Source organism: Neofelis nebulosa, chromosome 13 (assembly GCF_028018385.1).
Source record: "Neofelis nebulosa isolate mNeoNeb1 chromosome 13, mNeoNeb1.pri, whole genome shotgun sequence".
Lineage (NCBI taxonomy): Eukaryota > Metazoa > Chordata > Mammalia > Carnivora > Felidae > Neofelis > Neofelis nebulosa.
This window is the reverse complement of record NC_080794.1, coordinates 22,744,886-22,764,676: the sequence shown is the minus strand read 5'-3', so window position 1 is coordinate 22,764,676 and position 19,791 is coordinate 22,744,886. Positions and strand designations below refer to the sequence as shown.

The 19,791-nt window shown below is 52.4% G+C and overlaps 1 protein-coding gene and 1 long non-coding RNA gene across 2 annotated transcripts; both read left to right on the top strand.

Annotated features, from left to right (window-relative positions):
• The first annotated feature begins 2,243 nt into the window (after positions 1-2,243).
• On the top strand, positions 2,244-4,469 carry LOC131492666 (uncharacterized). The gene is made up of 3 exons (XR_009252227.1): positions 2,244-2,301; positions 3,859-3,942; positions 4,402-4,469. It is a non-coding gene; the product is annotated as an uncharacterized LOC131492666 (long non-coding RNA).
• Positions 4,470-8,564: 4,095 nt separating this feature from the next.
• Positions 8,565-16,312, top strand: LOC131492398 (liprin-alpha-1-like). The gene is made up of 4 exons (XM_058696026.1): positions 8,565-8,707; positions 10,488-10,707; positions 15,402-15,478; positions 16,144-16,312. Exons 1-4 carry the CDS (start codon positions 8,646-8,648, stop codon positions 16,310-16,312), a joined length of 528 nt encoding a protein of 175 aa, XP_058552009.1. The 5' UTR covers positions 8,565-8,645.
• Positions 16,313-19,791: the final 3,479 nt, after the last annotated feature.

The following is a 19,791-nucleotide window of genomic DNA, read 5'->3' as shown; positions in this document are numbered from 1 at the left end:
ATCTTTGTGGGAATTGGATGAGATTTCCCCCACCTTTTCCCCGGAGAAAGGATGGTGTCTCATGGTGTGTGCCTCCAGAGGCAAGTCGCTGTTCTGTGGAAAGCTCAACGGTGTCCGGAGGCAACCGAGGTTGTGACTTCCGGGAGATTTTATTATCCGTTTGTCTTTGAACACATGGGAAAGAATAAGCCTGGGTACCTGGCCAGAATCCCGAGCAGCCTCCGCACTGTCGGCACAGAGCCTGACGCGGGGAGCCAACTCACAAAGCGTCACCGGCTGAGCCACCCAGGTGCCCCGAGGATGCTACTTTTCTGTTTGTTTGGGAAATGAGGATTTCGCCCGGTTTTTGTGTCTGGAGTGTGTTAATGTGTCGTAAGCTAATTCCTTCCCTGTTTTCCCTCTGAAATACCTGCTGTAGACCATGGCCCAGAAGGAAGACATGCAAGAGAGGATCACTACCCTTGAGAAGCGTTGCCTCAGGGCACAGCAGGAAGCCACCTCTCTGCCCGACCTCAAAGATAAACTTGAAAACGAGATCACAAAGAAGGACTCTCTGCATCGACAGGTCGTTGGTTTCGTTGTACTACGTTCCACTTTTATTAATTACAAGTCAGGTTAAGGACCAACTGTCAATGTCAGGGTTTTAGGATCTTAGAATCTTGTGTTGACCAGTGGGGTTACTTCAACGTCCAGGGTTTAATTCTTTCGAATTTTATGGAAGCATGTTATGGGGCTACCCTCCTTGATTCCTTCTTTGTCTTGTCTTACATGCACATTACTCTGTTGCCTGTTAGCACTGTTTCCAAAGGAACAGGGAGTGGCTGGGAATGTGTAGGCAGCTGGCCATTTTGGTTAGTACCTGAGATCGGGGGGTGGGGTGGAATGGCAGGTGCAGAAGCACAGTCTGGAGTGAGGATGTGAGACCCTGTGTTTTGGGAAGCCGCACGGCTCTTCCTTGGTTGTCTCAGGTCATCCGGCATTGAACAGGAAAACCGCATCCAGCTTCTTGGAAACATAGTGAGTTTGCCTGGTGTGTTTGTCAAATGTGTCAGTCGACCCAAAATGATAATCAAAGTGAAAGACTAGGAAGCCATGAAAATGACATTGAGGAATGCTGTTTGAGAGCACGTAAGATGTTCCAAATCATGAGTGTAAAAGGCAGATCTCGAAATACTATGTGTACAGCATGTGATTTATTTTTGAGGGTTTTAAAGCATGATACACAGTCTGTATATACACAGAAAGCTATATGCACACAGAAGATGGAAGGAGTCTGTGGGAACAAATGTTAACCTGGCAAAAACCTCACCTTATACATGATTTTTAAAATGACTTTATATATTTTTAATGCTTATTTATTTTTGAGAGAGGGAGCCAGAGTGAGAGAGAGAGAGAGAGAGAGAGAGAGAGAGAGACAGAAAGAGGATGAGCAGTGGAGGGCCAGAGAGGGAGAGAGGGAGACACAGAATCCCAAGCAGGCTCCAGGCTCTGAGCTGTCAGCACAGAGCACGAGGCGGGGTTGACCCCATGAGCTATGAGATCATGACCTGAGCCGAACTGGCCGCTTAACCGACTGAGCCACCTCGGCTTCCCTAAAAGTCCTTTAACAAAAACTCTCGTGTCTAAGTTTTCCACGTTGAAGTTTTCCACGTTTTTGGTCAAGAGGGAGAGTGCTTTTGTTGAATAATGGTACACTTCCAAAAAGAACTCAACTGGCATCAGGCATGCTCTCAGAAGCTCTGTGCTGGCTGATGTGCCCACCTCTGAATGCCCTATGGAGCGAGCCCTCAGACCACAGTATAAATATGTTCACGAAGGCTTAGGACCGAATCCTTCTCTCCTTAACTTGTCAGGAAGAACGAGCAAGCTCCTCCAGAAGATGGGTTTTCTTTAATGTGTGGGAACTTTGTCTTTTGAAAGACTTCTTTGAAGATACTGAAGAAGAGCAAAGAGTTTGGAAAGACATGTTTTGCGTAGTGAAACGAGGACCAAGGCAGTGGGTGACTCCTTGCAGAAAGGAAAGGTTTACTCTGAAGCACCTCCCAAACTGTTGGCTTCAGTCAGAACGAACAGTAGATCTCTGCATTTAGCTTTTGTTTCACTTTATTAAAAATGGAAACGGAGAGAAGACTTGCTACACTTTGATGCTTTGCCTTCATTTCCTAGATTGGAGATCAAAACCGCCAGTTGCAAGAGCGCCTGGACGTGGCAGAGCGGAAGCTGCAGCAGACCCCGAGGAAGGCCAAGATGCTGCCCGAGGAGGAAGCCGAGCCGGCCCAGAGGGTGGCCACCCTCTGCAAGGTGGGGCCCGCCTTTCCTTCTGGGTCCCATGGTGGGAATGTCATTTTCATGGCGGTCCGTTCTTGTATCTCATTTCTCACCGGTAACGTCGGCGTGCCAAATTCCGCGAACCAGCTGAGATCTGTTTTCAGTGTTACTATGTCTGAGATTGGAATGCTTTTCAAACGGCAGTCATCATTTCCAGTTTTGGTCCCTCCGGTTTTGTCCGATGTGTGCTGTTTGCCGGCGGCTGCATCTAAGACTCACTGCTTTTCAGAGTTAAGTCAGAGACTCAAAGCTCAAGATAGTAGCCTTGGATAAGAGAAGGACAAGGGCACCTGACTGGCTGAGTCAGTGGAGCTTGGGACTCTTGATCTCAGGGTTATGAATTTGAGCTCCCTGTTGGGTGTAGAACTTACCAAAAAAAAATAAAATAAAATAATAGAATTTTTCCGAGAAATGAGAGAATCCTATCCTCTTTTAAACACAATTGTTTTTTATTTAAAAAATCCTTAAATGTTCATTTATTTTGAGAAAGAGAGAGCGAGCTTGGGCGCATACATGAGCAGGGGAGGGGCAGAAAGAAGGAGATAGAATGCCAAGTAGGCTCCATGCTATCAGCACAGAGCCTGACACAGGGCTCGAACTCCCAAACCTTGACTTCATGACCTGAACTGAAGCCAAGAGTCAGAACCCGACTGACTGAGCCACCCAGACACCCCTGTAGGAAATAAATCTTTAAGGAATTCACTCGGAGGTTCAACAAATAGAGTCGAGGAACGTGCCAGACACAGTCCCTGCCCTCCCAGCTCTCACAGTGTTCACCACCCACGGAGGAAGGCAGCAGTTGAAGAGTTGAAGAGGTAGTTTCCAAACATGATGTGGTCGGTGCTGGGATCGAGTGATGCGCACAGGACGAGGGAGCACATGACTGGGCAGCCAGTCCGTCCTTCCGGAACCTGGGCTGAGGGAACCTGTAGCAGGGAGCCTGTCGGTGCTTCTGTGTCACCGGTTCCAGTGCAGTGAGGGTCCCAGTGGGAAGGGGGTGGGGTCGTCACGGGATGCTGACCCTCAAGGCTGCCATCAATTCAGGCAGGCGGTATTGGGCACCCACAGGCCCAGGCTCCAACAGAGTCTCTCCTCCTTTGTGATCTGCATGTCAAGTCTCCGTTTGTTTTCTCGCCTGTCCTCTCTCCTGTCCCTGGTCAGCCGTGTAGCCCGACCGTTTGTCTTTGGACACTCTGCTGCTGAGGAAGCTAAATTGTTGGAAGTGACTTCCCAGCTTAGGAAGGCAGCACGCCTGTTTGCTCTTTCCACTTGCTGCTTCTTCCTGTCCGTGCTGAGTGGCCAGGGGTGTCTCCCGGGGGACGAGGCACCGTCCAAGGATCCGGGAACCGGGGTGGGGACGAGACCGTTGCCTACCCCCGGTCACCAGCATGGAAGCCCACTGCTTCCAACTGGCACGCATGAGGCCGGTAGGGACTGTGAGCAGGCGGAAGGCCGCTCACAGCATGTCGTGCGTAGGCACAGCGTGTGGTGTGGGGCTGCCAGCTCTTCTGACCCCGCTGTCGCCCACAGGCCGAGCAGAGGCGTGGCAACATCGAGGAAAGGCTGCGCCAGATGGAGGCCCAGCTGGAGGAAAAGAAACAAGAACTGCAGCGGGTACGTGTCCGAGCGGAGCAGCCGCGCACCTGGCAGTGGTTGAGGATGAGGCACAGGCTTGGGGTGTGGGGGTATGGAGTGGTCCCTTGTTTCCTACTTTTCCCCTTGTGGACGCCAGGCCCCTTCTCGATCCCATCAGGGGTACAGTGGACTCTTGTGCGAGTTGGATGCTAGTTAACACTCCTAGCATGTGGACAATGTTCTCTGGACGCTGGGGCCCCGGAGGCAGTGCCGCTTAGGGGTGGAGGCACCCACACAGCCTACTGTGCCCAGCAGCTCATTAGCAGCTACTCACGGTTGACGCGGGACCTCGTGGGTGTCCCTTGGCCAAAGCGGAGGTACTGGCCTGGGGTAGGGCAGCCTAGAGGAGGGGCCTCCTTCCTTAGGACATGACACTGAGGTCCTGAAATCAGGTCATGGGCCTGACCTTGGTCCCCACATCCTGAATTTCTAGTTGAGATGTAAAGGCACAGGTCAGGGTAGATGTTCCTAAGAAGAGGAATAGCATAATCGTGACTTGACGAAAGGGAGGCCCCTGTCCCTTGAATCCCCTGAGACTTTTCCTTGGGTAGCTGGTCGGACGTCAACGTGAAACACCCAGGAGACAGAGCAGGCAGCGGCCTCCCCATCTTGGGACGTCCATCCAAGGCCATCAGGTTTTGTTTTCACCAGAAAACTCGAAACACTCACCCTTAACTTACACCAGAAACTCGTGTGCTTGGCCCTCAGGGTCAGAGAATAAAACATGAGTTCTCGCGGAGTGAAGCTTCTGATGCCAGCGTGACGGCTCGTGTTGGCCGACCCCAGCCTGCCATGACACATACACACAAGCGAGCACAACCAGACACTAGCCTCTTGGGCCAAGAATTCGACCTCACCTACTTAGAGAAGCACTTCATTGCCTTTAGCACTGTATGGTAGTTTGGAAGGACAGGTGTTGAGATAAGGAATCTAGTATAACTGAGACAATTCCAAGGAAATTTTTAAGCTATTTTGCTTGAAAAATACTTGGGTGCTGATCCCTTCTTGTGGGGTGGCCAAGTGATGGCCGTTGCTGCGTGTTAGGTGTGGTGGTCGTGCTTTCTGTTGCCTGCTCCCAAGGAAAGAGGTGCCAGCAGGTGTGGCTTAGAGATGAGGAAGCCCGAGCATGGAGGGACTGTCCATTGCCTAGCCTGCGGGTGTGTCCTGTGGGCTCTTCCTCCTCCCTGGGCCCCCCGACTGCAGGGCACATGTGTAGTCCGTACCCCACGGCCCTCCGCCCGGCAGGAGCCCCTGAATCCTGCCGGCCTGTCCTCGGCGCTTCTGTTTTGGGTTAATTCAGGAGATGCGGCAGAAACAAGTTTTTAAACCAGACGATTGATGAGAGTTGTATATAACACAGACCCGTGAACTTTGCGGTTACGTTCGGAAATTACTTGAGGTAATTTGTTATGAATTTCTAATACAAGTTCCATTACAAAACGTTCAGGAGATGTGGGAACTTCACGAAAAACAGGTGAAAGTCTTTCTCACCACTGAATCTTTCCCAAAGTGGATTTTGTTTTATCTTTCGGTTTTGTCAATGGATTCATTTCTTTCCCCCTGAGGCCAGATCCGAGCTTCTGTTTCCGCCCCGGAATATTCCTCCTCCCGTGTGTAGATAAGCTGATCCCCTTAAGAATATGCTCTTTCCTGCATGTACATCTGCCTCCTGAGCCCATCTGAGAGCTAATAATGAGGACATTCGTGAAGGCCCATGCGTGTTTTGTTTCCCAGAAACAAAGGCACCTGCTAAGTGATGGCCCCGGGAAGCAGGTTCCTGCGTTTCTGTGTCCCGGGAGGTCGGTGCTGGCAGTGAGGCACAAGCACGCCCAAGAGTGCCGTGGGAAGGGGCAGCCGAGGATGGCGTGCGTGTGGGTCGCACCGCTGGTCATTCGCACGTCTGAGCCAATGTTCGCACTTTTGCTTCAAGCCTGCGTCTTCTCTTTCAGGTAAGGCAGAGAGAAAAAGTGAATGAAGAGACTAATAAATGTCTGTCGGGCACTATTGACCAGCTCCTTTCCGAATCAGATGAGCGTCTTCAGCGTCATCTTAAGGAGAGAATGGCTGCTGTGGAAGATAAGGTAGGACATGAGAGACAGCGGCTGAGTGCCTCCCCGTCCTCACAGAGGAGACGCTCACGTTGTGATCCTGAGGAGCAGCGTGGAAGAGAGGCTAACAGCCACTGTAGAAAGTAGAAATGATTCTTTCACGCGGAAAACTGCAGGCTGTTACCCACTGTCTGTGTTAAGTTCCCAGTGTCCTGTCCCTGCCCGACGTATGTGTGCGGGAAGGTGAGTCTTACTGTCTAGAAGAGGAGTATGGTCTGGGGAGGGCCCGAGAGTATGTTAGGCTTTTACTAACTGAGAGGTAAGGAGTAAGCTAGCTTCATGCTAATCAAAGATGGGCCCAGAAACAGCCATAGGCAGTATATAACTAAGGGGAGGGGCCGTGTGTCGATAACCCTTTGTTGATAGGACCCGGCAGTGGCTGGATGTGGTCAGCAGGCCCTCGTTGGCCACCCCTGTGCTGGAACCTTCAGCCTGGTTCTTGTCTGGGGAGCTAATTTGTACCTCTTTTGTCCAGACGGACCGGTAGGAGTGCGCACTTCTGTCAAGCATTTAAGCAGCTGAAAACAGAGTTTCTCCTGTTCCATCTCCTGCCTTCCCTCTTTTCATCTGAGTTGGAAAGAGTCTAAGCCTGGACTCTTACACCATCATAACGGATACACTTGAGGTGTAACGGGAGGGAAGCAGTATCATAGGATCTCTGTGAGAGAAGCTCTGGTGGTGACAGTTGGGTGCGGACCTGATACTACCGGTTCTGGTGACACCTGTGTCCCTGTAGATGAGCCCAGAATCTTCCCTAAGATGGGCACTTGGAGACACCAGTGAGCAATGCTAATTACACGACACACTTGTTTTGGGTAAAACCCATTATGAGGTGCGTTATTATACCCCACGTGAGGTTCTACCTTGATCACTGGGGCCAGCCTTTAGGTAGAATAGTTGTATGTGAGATTGGAATTCTATGTACGAAACTTAGGTCAGGTTTCCCAAGTGACTGAGGCATCACAGACCCTAAAAGCTAGTACGAACCAGTGTACCTGCTGCAAGTAAACTTAGGAACTTGTCATACTTACAGTCAGACAGTGATCCGTGAAGAAATTGTACATGGACAAAGTATGAGTAAAGGCTGTTACTGCAGTTTCACAGACAGCATTTCACTCTGTGGTCATGTGACCCTGTTCGTTGGTATGGCCATCCACTCCATGCCTTTTCTGTGGTGCTGCGTTATTGTAAAGAGAAACGTAGGTGTGCTCTAGCATGTGGAACGTTTGAAAGAATCAACACTAAAGGACTGTACCTTTCTCAGAAGTCTCCGTTAGGAGAAGTGGGCAATCTGAAAAAACAGTTACAAGAAACGCAACGTGAGAAGGTATTTCCATCTCTCAATCATTCAGTGATCCCTTGAGACTGGAAAGGAGCAGGTGACCTCTGGGGCTGACACTTCCTCCAAGGCGAGCCACCACTGTGCTTTCGAGGGGCCCCACGCTGGCAAGTCTGAATGGCACGCATGTGGCGGAGTTGGAGCTGAGCAGCCTATGGGGTTCAGATTTCTGAGTCCCTTCGGGGGTCCACTCGAAAGCTAAAATGTTCACGCAAACCTTTCGTTGAGTGCAGCGTTGCCCAGCAGGAAGGTAACAGGAGACACGGGTGTCATCCCAAGGATTCTCGCGGCTGCATTCGAAATGGTCAAACAGACGGGTGATGTTAGTTTTCATGTAGCCCGATGCAGGCAACGTGTTATTGTATCATGTAAATAGTATAGACATGAAGGAGCTACTCTACAATGTTTTTCCACATTCAGTCCTTGCAACCCACGGGCCGTCTCACAGTTCCATCCCCTGTGGTCGGGACCAGCCCCACTTTGGGCACTCAGTTAGCCACGTGCGGCGGTGTCTGCTGCCTGGGACGGCACTGCCTAGGGCGTTGTTGTGTGACCGAAGGTCCTCTTCGGTTTTGCTCCTTGGTGCTGCGTGTGCAGACGTGAGTCTGGGCTGCGGAGGGTCCACGAAGGAGCACGTGCCTATTGCACAGAAGGGCTATTCCCCCACCGCCCAGAAAGTCCTGCTCCTCTCTACATAATTAGGAACAAGTGTTAGTGGCTCGGTGTTTCTCCTCTGTAACCTTGTTAGGCCTGTGACCTAACTGTTCAGTAGGGTTTAGGACGTTCACTTGGTGATCCGGGTGTTTACTGGAGGACTCTTGGAGACAATGGTCTTGGGGTTTGTAACTGCTGAATTTCCCCATCGTGTAATGAACCTACAGTGTTGTATCAGTTTCAAGTAGACAGCATACCGTTTCACCAATTGCACGCGTAACTCTGTGCTCACCACCATCACTGTGGTCACCGTGTGTCACCATACAGAGTCCTTAAGGTATCACGGACCGTATTCCCTGTACGGTGCTTTTCATCCCCGAGACGGCCTTATTTGATATCTGGATGCTTATGCCTCCTAATCAGCATCACCTCTTTTGCCCACCGCCCCTACTCTCCTCTCCTCTGGCCACTACCAGTTTGTGCTCCGTGTTGAACGGACTCTTGAGGCAAAGAATCGTTAACCTTGCTTGCAGTGAGTGTCGTTGTCATTTGCTGCTTTGCAGGATCGGCTTCTACAGAGCATGGAAGCACTGAGGGCTGAATTAAAGCGGGCAAGACTGAGAGGCTCTTCGCTTCACCACGGGTATGACATTTCCCGGGTCACAGATGTGTTTGAGATGCGGCTGGGGGCGGCTTCCCTCTGTCACCAGTATGACCTGAACCAGCTCATGGTTCCAATGTAGAACCGTGGGTGTGCTATGGTATGACCCGAACCGGATCAGAGTTACACACAATAACCCTGAGCGTGTTGTAGTCTGATGCGATCCATTTTCCAGGTACCACCTAACTGATGATGGGGCGGGGCTGGGGGGGACACTGCCCTTCACCGTGCCTAACATGAACCACCTCAAAAACACATATGTTAGCACCTGCTGTGTATCTTCTAGAGGAATCCTTTGGCCGAATGGGCAGAGTGACTGGATGTAGCTCAGGGAGCCGGTAGCTTCGTAGTTGGCAAGAGGGAGAAGTGAAACCTCATTGCAGAGGTTAGGTTTGGAATCTCAGGAGACCGGGAGGCATGACAGAGCTCACAGCCATGGGAGGAGGCGTGGAAGTTAGGGAAAGTTCTGTTCGTGTTTGGGTGGGTTTATTTGCGGCCTCCCTCCACCGAGTGTGGCAGTGATGGGGTGGGGCTAGGAGGGGTCCAGCGTGCCAGATTCGGACCCAGCGTCCCCGGAAGCTGTGGTCCCTTCGGTAACACCAGTGGGGTCACCATGGGAGTGGACACGTGGCCATGGTTGTGAAGGTCACCTTCACATTGGTGGGGTTAGCGCAGTGCTCCCAGTTTCTTAGCTTTTTGAAAAGAGTGGAGAATGACATGTAATCGCTTTAAGTCTGTTGGGACATTGGTGAGTCGCCTGTGAGGGAGCGGGTCAGCCGGCTTGTGAGCTGCGTCCTGCAGACAGTAATTGTCAGCAGGTATTAAAAGGTTTGCTTGCTTCTTTGTAAGAAATAGGTACCAGGTGAGAGTCATTCTGGTGTGACAGTGCCTCGAGTAGCTGACTGGGCCCCCTTAGGTGCAGGCTCCTGCTCCAAAAGCAGGCCCACTCAGGCCGCACTGGGATTTGTGCAACGGAAGTCAGCTTCTCTTCTTTTCCAGAGAGCAAGGAGCCACTGGACTCCCGTGCAGGGTTCAAGTGTGGAGGGTGAGCCCGTGGCTGAGGCCGGGCACGTGGGCTGGCGGGTGCTCCTTCATAGCTGCTGACCGCTTCGTGCCCAGAGCCTTTGCTGAGGGGAGCAGCTGACAGCCCAATTAAGTGACTCCACCCTAGGGGCTCGGGGCTCCATGGAACTTTTCTGGAGACTTCTGTGGCCAAGGGGGACATTTGTCTGTTAGTCTAACTGCACAGAGGCCAGAGACGCTTTTGCCTCCTGTGTACGGGAGCTGCGAGGTGTGGTTCCCAAGGATCCTGCCGCGGATGCCCCTGGGGCGCCCGAAAGTGGCTGGTGGAGGAAAACCTGGGGCCACCTGGCATCACAGCGAGGGCCTTGGCACACGTGGTCCGATGGCAGGTGAAGGCCAGAGGGACGTATAGGAGTGCTTCCCGGTCAGTTGGGCAGGAGGTGGTGCAGACACGCTGGATGACAGCTTGACTGGGGGCAGGCGCTGCTCCACCTCGGGGACGTCTGGGCCGCGGGGATGCGTTGCACCTGCTGGGCCCGGGAGACCCTGTCTCCACAGGACCCGGCTAGCGGGCTTGCACTGGAGCCAGGGGCAAGGATGCCTTCCTTGGAGACCTTTTTCTGTGACCTCATTTTCCTAATTGACGGGTTTTGGCCTGGCTGACAAAGTCCCCTTTTCTTTAGATAACAACCTCGGTGTGTGTGTGCGTGTTTGTTGATTGTTTCCCTCCGTATTTCAGGCGGACGCACGTCGGCAGCATCCCAGCTTCCAGGTTCCGTCTGGCGGACAGCCCCACGGATGCCAGCAGCAGCAGCAGCAGCAGCGCGGTGTTGCGGCGCCGCCGGAAAGGCCGTGTGGCCCGTCTGCGACATGAGCCTTCCAAGGCAAGGACCTCCATCCTCTGGGGGCTCTCGTGGGACCCACCTGCCAGCTCCAATGTCACCTGCCTTTTCCTGTCTGTGAGGCTCTTCTGGAACTAAAGGACTGATAGGCTGCTTTCTCCTTGCCGCTTCCCCCATTCTTCTTTTGCTGCCTTAGAATTTACTTTTGAGAGCTTTTGTTCTTTCTTTGTATCAAGTAGCAATGTGGATTAAGATAGGACCTAGTGTTAAGTACAGCACAATGCAAATTAGTAAGGGTTTGAAACGCTAATGAAGGTTAAATGAACACGTGTATTCATCCTTAAACAACAAAGAATTCACCTTTGGAGTCTAAGTACTTTTGTCCTTTGTCTCTTCGGCTGCGTATATTTTTATATATTTGTGTAAGTTGTGAGCACCTGTAGTCATGGAACAAGTTTGGTGCAGACATCGTCCCAGAGCTAGGGTGCAGCATGACTGAAAAACCCAGATGAGGGGCGTCGGGTGGCTCAGTCGGTCAAGCGTCCGACTGCTGATTTCTGCTCATGTCACGATCTCTGGGTTTGTGAGATCGAGCCCCAGAGCCCCGCAGCCCCGCATGGGGCTCTGCGCTGACCGCGCCTAGAGCCTGCTTGGGATTCTCTCTCTCTCCCTCTCTCTGCCCGTCCCCCACTTGAAATAAAACAAAGAAAGCAATAAATAGATAAAAAGTCAGAGGAGAGGCCTGCACCCCTATGTGTGCACAGTGTAGTGAGAAGAGACCAGCAGCGAAAGGGAAGTAAAGGCGATATGTGTGTTAGTAATCTATTTCTGTTTGACAGATGATTGACAAGTCCCTAGGTGGGCACCTGTGGATAGCCCCAGAGTCCAAGGGTGGCTCTCTGGGCACTGCCCAGTGTGGCAGTGGAGAGAGACACAGAACTGGCAGAGACCAAGCGGTCACGACAAGGTGGAAGGAGCTCAGTGAGCCAGGTGCTCAGGGAAAGGGAGAGCGGTGGCCTGGTCGTGCTGGGTGGGGCCAGGCAAGGTGGAGGCCGAGGAGCACGGTGGTCTGGTCCAGGAGCCCTTGCGCTAAAGCCCACTCGCCAGAGTTCCAGAGTCTGTGTAGACACAGTAGGGGCAGCTTTCTGGAGGACTTGAACTCTGGTTGGGAGCAGAGACGCAGTGCTAGCTGGAAGGAGACACAGGGTAAAAGTTCTGTGGTTTGTGTTTTGTCAGTTTGCTGTTTTGCCCTGGAGCGTCTGTGGTCAGTCGTGGCTGGCTCGTGTTGTTTCTCCTGTATCTTCATTTGTCAGTAGATAGTCGGGTTTTGCCCCAATAGTGATAAATTGTCGTTAGCGTATCACTGTATAGTACAGGTGGATACGGGTTTGATCTAGGTAATAATCTGTAAACGAAGTGTTTCTTCAAAAGACATAAGGCACTGAGCATAGCTGAACGGAAGCTCGATACAGACAGCACGCTTTGCGGAGCCGACGCTCGTGTTCAGGACTCCAAATCTCATGGGCTTACTGAGCACAAGTACTGCCTTCTACACTGAAACTCAGGACTCCTACAAGTGAAGCTGTCACCTGCCCCTAAGCCCGTTTTTATCACGTACCTGCCCAGGGCACCCTCCTGTAACCAGCACAGTGATTTGTGAGAGGTTGTCACTCAAATTCTAGGTCAGGATTTCACATTCACGTCCAGCATGGCATTAACAGAGTGGGTTTGTTTGGAGTTATACAAGGTGTTGCGGGAACTTCGGCATCCCCTAGGGTGATACTGTAAAGGTGTAACTTGGTTTTCAACAAGGAGAACAGTTACAGGAAAGTTTAGAATAGGCACCTGTTAGATGTCTTTGTTCGGCAGGATGCCATGTTTTAATGAGTTGTGTATGTTGTAATGGAGTTTTACGTCCCTGAGTGATAATTGGTAGCGTCTCTGGTAAACACACGTTTACATGTGTGGTGGCACAAAGTTCTGCTTCCAGTCGTGGTTGTTTCTAAATCTTCTCTCAATTATATCCATCCTGTTGTTCTCTTTAAAAGATGTTTGCTCGTTTTGTCTTGGAAATTTTAACTTCCTAGTGTGCAGTAAATCTGATTTCTCTTCCTTTCTTTGCATGCCTCTGTCAGCCTAGTGATGTAAGGAAGCATCGGAGGAAGCGAAAGGGTTTCGTAGTGCAACCTAGCCGTGTTTGTCTGTGGTGTGGGGGAGAGTGCCCGTCTCTTCACAGTGAGCACCACAGCTGGGTAAGGACGAGCGGCTGGCGTGTGCGGGGAAGTACAGGAGCCACTGGGGACTCGAGCGTGGCGGCCGGTTTCCACGGTACCTGCGACGGCCACCAGAGCTCGCCGTTGTCTCTCGTTTGTGTCTTGCTCGCTGCGCTGCGTACTTAGTTCCATGAGACATAGAAGTTTCTAGGAAGAGAAATTACTGAAGCAGAGCCATAGAGTTTCGACTTCGGGATAACCGCTTTTGACAGCCGTAGCCGGTAGCATTCAATGAGCTCTTCGGGTTCGCCACCTGGTGTGTGCAGTGGTTTAGGATCCTGTTACCTGGCCCTCACAGACATCCTCGCGAGCCACAGCTTGTGTGGTTAGCCCATTTCCAGATGTGCAACCAGAGCCCGAGAGCCCGGGTCCTGTGCATGAGGACACTTTGCAGGGCAAACACTGGCCAAGAAACCACTCTGCCACATACCCCACCTTTGCTCGGGCACCCTTCTCCCATTTACAGTGCCCCTCACTGGGACAGGACACCTCCTATGTCCAGGGGACAATGATGTGGGTGTGCCCATTCTCAGGGGAAGCGCCGTGCCTCGGGTCGGAACCCTCGACCAGAGAGTCCGCATCATAACTGGGATGCCTTGCTTCCTGGATCGTACCCCCATCCCAGACCTTCCCAGCCATGTGCTGACAGGGCCGTGCCTCTGATACAGAGCTGGGCGGCAGCTGGGGGAGCCCCTCCACTGCAGAGATGGTGTGTCCGTTCAGTTGAATTCTCGCGTTCAAGTGCCAGTTCGGTCACTGGTGGTTTTGTGACCGGGGTGTATTAATCACCGTCTTTTTCTCCTGCCTTGCCTTCCTGGTAAGTGAGGACAGCGAAAGAATCATGGCCCTTGGGGTGTCCACACACTGCCCATCGGTGCACGGTCCTCAGAGATCAGGAGCTCACATCGGCGACGGGGCACAGGGCACGCCCTGCGTTCTGATGGCTCGTGCTGCCTTTTCCTCTGTGGCAAGCCTTTCTCAAGGAACAGAGGGTCGTGTGATGAACACCCAGGCAGGACGGCCTGCTCCCCCAGCTCACTGATGGCTACTTGGAGGGCTCTTTGGAGGTTTTCGGGGATGAAGTCTAGGTGTATGTGCAGTGGGAGTCAGGTCCATGCGGACAGGGCCAGCACGGGCATTGCACTTCCCAGCCTTGCGGGAGTCTCCCGTTTTGGCTGAGACTGAATTGGCCCATAGGCACAAGTCTGGCAGGACCCAGTGCTGGGCGGGGGCCTGTGTGTGGACTGCGCTGCGACACAGGGGAGGGTGTGCTCCCGGAACCCTCCGTCTCTGCTCACCTCATAGCCTGGTCGCTAGTGTGGCTGCCTGTCCTGTTCCGTTTTGGCGTTTGTTTTCTCCATATACTTGCTTCCACCTGGGTATGAAATCTACTTGCGTGAAGCAAGTAGCAAGCAAACCCTGTTTGGATTTCTGTGGATAATTTGTAGCCTGTTAAGGTAGCCTTTTGTTGTCTGATGATTGTCATGGAAATCAGGAGAGGAGGCAGGTGTCTGTAATTGTTGGTTATGCTTGTGTCTTCCCTGAGCTCAGCTCCACTTGGTGCTGACCGCCATGGGTGTCCCGAGCCCCATGCAGCTTCGGAGGTCCTGGTACAAACCCAGTTGGCTGTGCCTGTCTCGCCCGTCCTACACGTGTGTCTCATGAGATCCGGCCCTGCCTCACCACCAGGACCTGTCAAGGGTCATAACGCTGGCGGGTCCGTGGCCCCACGGTCCTTTCCAGGGGCCACAGCCACAAGCCACAGACCCACAACCTGTGACAGAAGGAAAAATGGAGTCAGAAGGGGTTCATTTGTCGTGACGGCAGCCAAGGGACACTGTGTCTCCACCGTGTCGAGCAGACTGTCTGTAAGCTGCCGATGAGTCCGTCAGTTTGTAACCTCAACCGAAATGTCCCCGAGAAGCAGAAGTCAGACCCGAGTGTGGGGTCAGGGGGTTGGGTGCCTTGTCATTTTACACACGTCCCTGTAGATTCCAGCCTTGCATCGCTACCAGAAGTGACAGTGGATTAGGCCACAAGCTCGCTCCATTTCCCCCAAACAAAGAGCTTTGCACAATCATGCATGGGAGGGCTCCGTGCTCACCAGGGTTTGCCCTGAATGGCGTCAGGAAACAAGCACCTTCCTTCTCAGCTGGCCGTGGTGTATGGTGACATGGTCTGGGTCTCCGCCTCTACCTTCTGTGGCCGGGCTCCTGGTGGTTGGAGGTCCTGGGGAGGGTACACCCCTCGGTGCAGATGGGCTAGGGGTCTCAGTGGGCCCACTGCCCGGACGCGAAACCACCCTTTCCCTGGCGTTAGGCCGATCCTAGGAAGTCGTTTTGGACGCTGCACAAAGCACAGCTCATAGCTTTTCAAATGAGTTGCTGGCTGTCATTTCAGGGTCGTGTGCTCCTCTGTCTGGGTGCACGGTGAACTCATGTCAATCTCCTCTCCACCCCACAGTTGCTGCCTTTGGAGGAAGAGTAACAAGATAGTGTGGCAAGGACACGATGTGAACCATCAGCTCCTTCTTCCCAGAGGTCCCTGAGCTTGGACAGGCTGCAGCAAGGGGCACTGCCCAAGGCCAGCCACGAGGACATCAGGGACGCCACAAAGTAAGGGGCACAGGCATCGTAGGAGATATGCCTGTGGGCTGGTTTTCAGCTCTGAGAACCCTTTGATCTCTCCATGGGGGAGAAAGGGTCGGAACAGCGATTCCAAAGAAAGGCCAATGAACTGAGTTTACGTGCACGGTGTTCTTGGGATACCTGCCTGGGTGCCCTGGGTGTGGCCAGCAGGGCAAAAGGCAGGTGGGAAAGACCAGAGTCTTGTGATGCTGGTGGCTGTAGGGCAACCTCGTTTGCTCAGATCCTACACACCAGCAGTCCTGAGACCTGCCTTTTCCTCCCGGTGGATCCTGGGTGACATGCTCCCTAGGGCTCCTCTCCTGGGCTGCACTGTGCCCTGTGGGGTTGTCAGGAGCCATGCTCTCTTCCCCCCACCCCCACCAGGCAGCTTCAGCAGCCTCTCTGTTACTCGCACCATGTCCTGGGGTGGCTCAGGTGTGCATGTCCTCCGTGCTCCCGGGTCACGGCCAGGGAGGGGTGCTGAGCGTTCTCCACCCAAGGTGCTTGGACTCCAGATATACTTGGGAGGGAGACAGTGTCAGCTCCCAGGGCGCAGCCCTCCCTAGAAGCTGGGGGATTGTGCTTCTAATCACGTGGGGCGGTGTGTCGTGCGACGAGCACACGTGGAAGATGCTCTCCTGTGCGTCCCCCAGATCCACAGCCTCTCAGGATGGCCCCTTGAGCAACCTCAGCAACACTAGGAATAACGAGGACTCACTGAACAACGCCCCCAAGAAGAAGGGCATCACAAAATCCATCCGCTGGTTGCTCGCCAGAAAACAAAAGGTCCACCCCAGCCATGCCAGCGACGAGCCTGCATGACCAGGTTGGTGTCCCCTGCGTGTTTGCAGCGTGTGGGTGGTCTTACTGGCCTCATTCCTCTAGATCCGTGGTGTCTCTGCCTGCAGACCCCTCCCCGTGTCGGGAGACCTCCCGTGGCCGTTGACACCCCCCACCTCCCATTTCATCACTCTGCTTCCCCACAGCCACTGAATTGGAGCCACTGAATTGAAAACCCTCCCAAGGTGCCCTGGGACTCAGAAAATTGGGCAGACAAGCTGAAAAACACCAAAAACTTTAAAAAATAAGCATTGTGTTTCTTGTCACCTTGCTGAGCACTTTTCAGCTGTACCTGTTTTGAAAGCAGTAGCTGTGTGTTTGCTCAATATAGTCTATAGCTGCCAAGCAGTATTATGTCCTCCACGCTGAACCTGAGGCTCCTCTGAAACTGTGGGTCCTGGAGGACGTAGAGCACGTATGAAATCTTGAAGGGTCTCGCATGGATTCCCAGTGTACCTTGAGAAGTTGTGCAGGGAGGATATGTTGTGGCTCACGTGAGGGTGTGGCCCCAGAGCACTTGAGTCTGAGCCTGGCTCCTGCACAGTTGGGTTTGGGGCTCTGGGGAAAGTCCATATTAGCATTCCTGTGCTTCCGTTTTCTCACCTGTAACTCGGAACAGTGGGAGCACTTCCGTCACATGGCTTTCAGGAGTGTCTGCATCTAAATATCCACGAGATACTTGCAACACAGAAGCTGCATCACATTATGTGTAACTGCAGCCCCTGTGAGGACCTGGTCACCAGCATTCAGAACCTGTCCTTCATGCTGGTGACCTCTCTGGTGTACTCACTAGGCTGCCCCTGTGTTTCCTTCCTCTGTAGTGTTTGAGTTTCTCTTAAATAGACTCTGACCTTTGCAGTCTAATCAGTACATCTTATTTTCAACTGGTCTCGATTCTGACAACGAGTAACAGCAGTGGGTTTCATTTGCTACCAAGCAGCTGAGGCGCTGTGATGCCCGGGATGGGGGCCCAGAGGAGTGGTGCGGGCATATCTCTCTGGGACTTTCCACTGCAGATCATGTCACACGTGGGTTGACCGTGTCCCAGAGCTGAGTTAAGTGGGTGAAGGAGGCAGGTTGAAACCATATCCCAGTGATCTGACAACTGATAAATAAAAGTGAGCTCTTTTCAACAGAAGAGGTGGTTTGCAGGCTAGCGGGGTGGAGCAGGAGGTGGGCCAAGGGGGCACATTGGGGATGGTGGGACGACGGGACGGGGCCTTGAGCCAGGGCTGAAGTCAGTGGGCTCTGTGATACACCGGACATTAGGCAAGGCGTGTGGCCACTCTTCAATGCCCTGAGAGCCTGCGAGGTCTGGAGTGGGGTGCCTCAAGTCCACACTGGGCCCACAGAGCCCCTCCCCGTAGAGGCCGTTTCCGCTTCAGCCCCCGGACATGTCCGTTGGTTTCTTTCCGTCTGCCTCAATGTAGTCTCCTTCTCAGAACTCATAACAATGATCCTGACTGGCACACTCAGTTGTACTTCAGGTGAATTGCCGTTATTTCTGTTATTGCTCACAATTCCGTAGGAACCCTCAGGCTTTTGGTTCCCTGGGAATGGAAATTTGTAGAAACTGTTTAACAGTGGTCTGATTTGAATGTCCCTATGTTTGAAGTGTATAAAAGTGTTTTACACTAACTTGGATAGTTGCCACCTGGCTGTATGCAATTTGATACTGAAAGTAGACCTTTTGCTCCTGGAACCATGCTGGGAAAATTCTGTCCCTTAGATGTTGCTGATGTGTTTTCTTTCACATCCTTATATTTTCTGTAATGAAAACACTAAGATTCGTGGTAGTGCCTTCTGGTTCTCCCACCCCAGTGCTCCCCGAAATGTGTATTTTTGTAAGTTCAGAGGTAACAAAAAGTGTGGGTTGGCTGCTTTCTGCGTGGAGCCTGCTTTGGGTCGTCTTCCTCCTTTCTCTCTGCCCCTTTCTCCTCATACACACTTGTTCTCTCTCTCTGTCTCTCAAACTCTAAAAACAGGGGCGACTGGGTGGCTCAGTCAGTGAAGCATGTGAGTCTTGGTTTCGGCACAGGTCATGTTCTCACACTTGGTGAATTTGAGCCTCGCATTGGACGCAGTGCTGACAGTGGGGAGTTTGCTTAGGATTCTCTCTCCCCCTCTCTCTCTGCCCCTGCTCCACTCTTGCTGTTTCTGTCTCTTTCAAAAATGAAAAAAGAAAACTATAAGAAAATAAATAAACCAATTAGCTATTGAGAAACCAATAGTTTCACAGAGATGAGGAGTTTGGTTTCTTTCATTTTTGCTATTTGACACGGATAGTCTTCAGAAATGTTTTTGACATAACACGTTGGCTGCAGCCTGGGAATAGAGCCTGTAAGTTGTGTTTTGGGGGTACCGGATATCTCACTGCAATCCAGGGCCCTGTGCTCTGGAGGAATGTTTCAGTTAATTATTTGAAAAGACACAAAACGTTGCATTCTCCTTCTACAAAACCAGGACTGATTTACTCCCACACCACTACTTAAGACTGTCGTGATTGCCATAAGAATGAACACATGCTTGTGAGGAGAACAGGGCAAGGGAAAGGGTGCTGTGGGACTGTCCCAGCGTGTGGCACAGTCTGCAGCTTAAAGACTATTTGGAAAGCGAAAAGGTAGTCTCTTCTATGGCAGGAAGGTGATTTCACATAGACAGTGGAGCAGGCCCAGGCAGCCCAGGACTCTGTTGACTTGTGCCCGGTCAGGGTCCTGGCACAAGTGTGGTGGCCCTGTCTCCCTTTACCCCCTGGGACTGCCTTCTGGGCAGGGGGCCCGATGGCTGTCAGGAATGTGGGTAAATACCTGTAAACAAAATTGCAGAGCGAGGTCATTTTAAAGGGCTGGTAACTTTAGTATACACTTTTGTTTTTTAATTTCCAATCAGTCTTGATTTCTGGAGGATGACAAAACTTTAGGAAGGCACCTTCTTGGAGAAAACAGTGTAGACCCAAGGACATTTGTGACTTAGCTGCTGGGTCACAGAGACTCTCCCTGCAGACTTCTGGGCCACTTCCTCTCTGTCCTCTATGCAGCCAAAGAAGATGCAGCTGGTCGTCGGTCCGTGACATGCTGACCTGCCCCAGCCCCTCGGCGACGGCGCCACGGGAGGCTCTTTGACTGGAATGTGAACAATGGTGGAGAATGGCAGACTTCGTATGTAACAAGGCTGTGGCGCGCTCAGACTTCAATGATCTATGAGGACTCCTAACTTCTGCTTATCTGCTTGAATATTAGTGTGCTCTTCCACCTACTACAGCTAGGCATCGTGGGTGTCCTCAGTGCGTTGGCTCTATCAGAGCCTAGTCCTGGGGGCCTGGGCAGCTTGCCTGGAGTGACCCGCAGAACCTGGGAGCTGATGCTGCGGCAAGCCTGTGCGGGGGGGGACCTGGGCCAGTCCTCCCCCCACCCCTGCCCCACGCCCACCCTGAGCTCCCTGGCACCACAACTCTCAGAAGA

Excerpts from the sequence above, each read along its gene's own strand:
- LOC131492398 (XM_058696026.1), top strand. The coding sequence starts at position 8,646 with ATGGAAGCACTGAGGGCTGAATTAAAGCGGGCAAGACTGAGAGGCTCT. Across the intron at positions 8,708-10,487 it reads GGCTCTTCGCTTCACCACGG|GCGGACGCACGTCGGCAGCA; the intron begins GTATGACATTTC and ends TCCGTATTTCAG. Across the intron at positions 15,479-16,143 it reads GACATCAGGGACGCCACAAA|ATCCACAGCCTCTCAGGATG; the intron begins GTAAGGGGCACA and ends TGCGTCCCCCAG.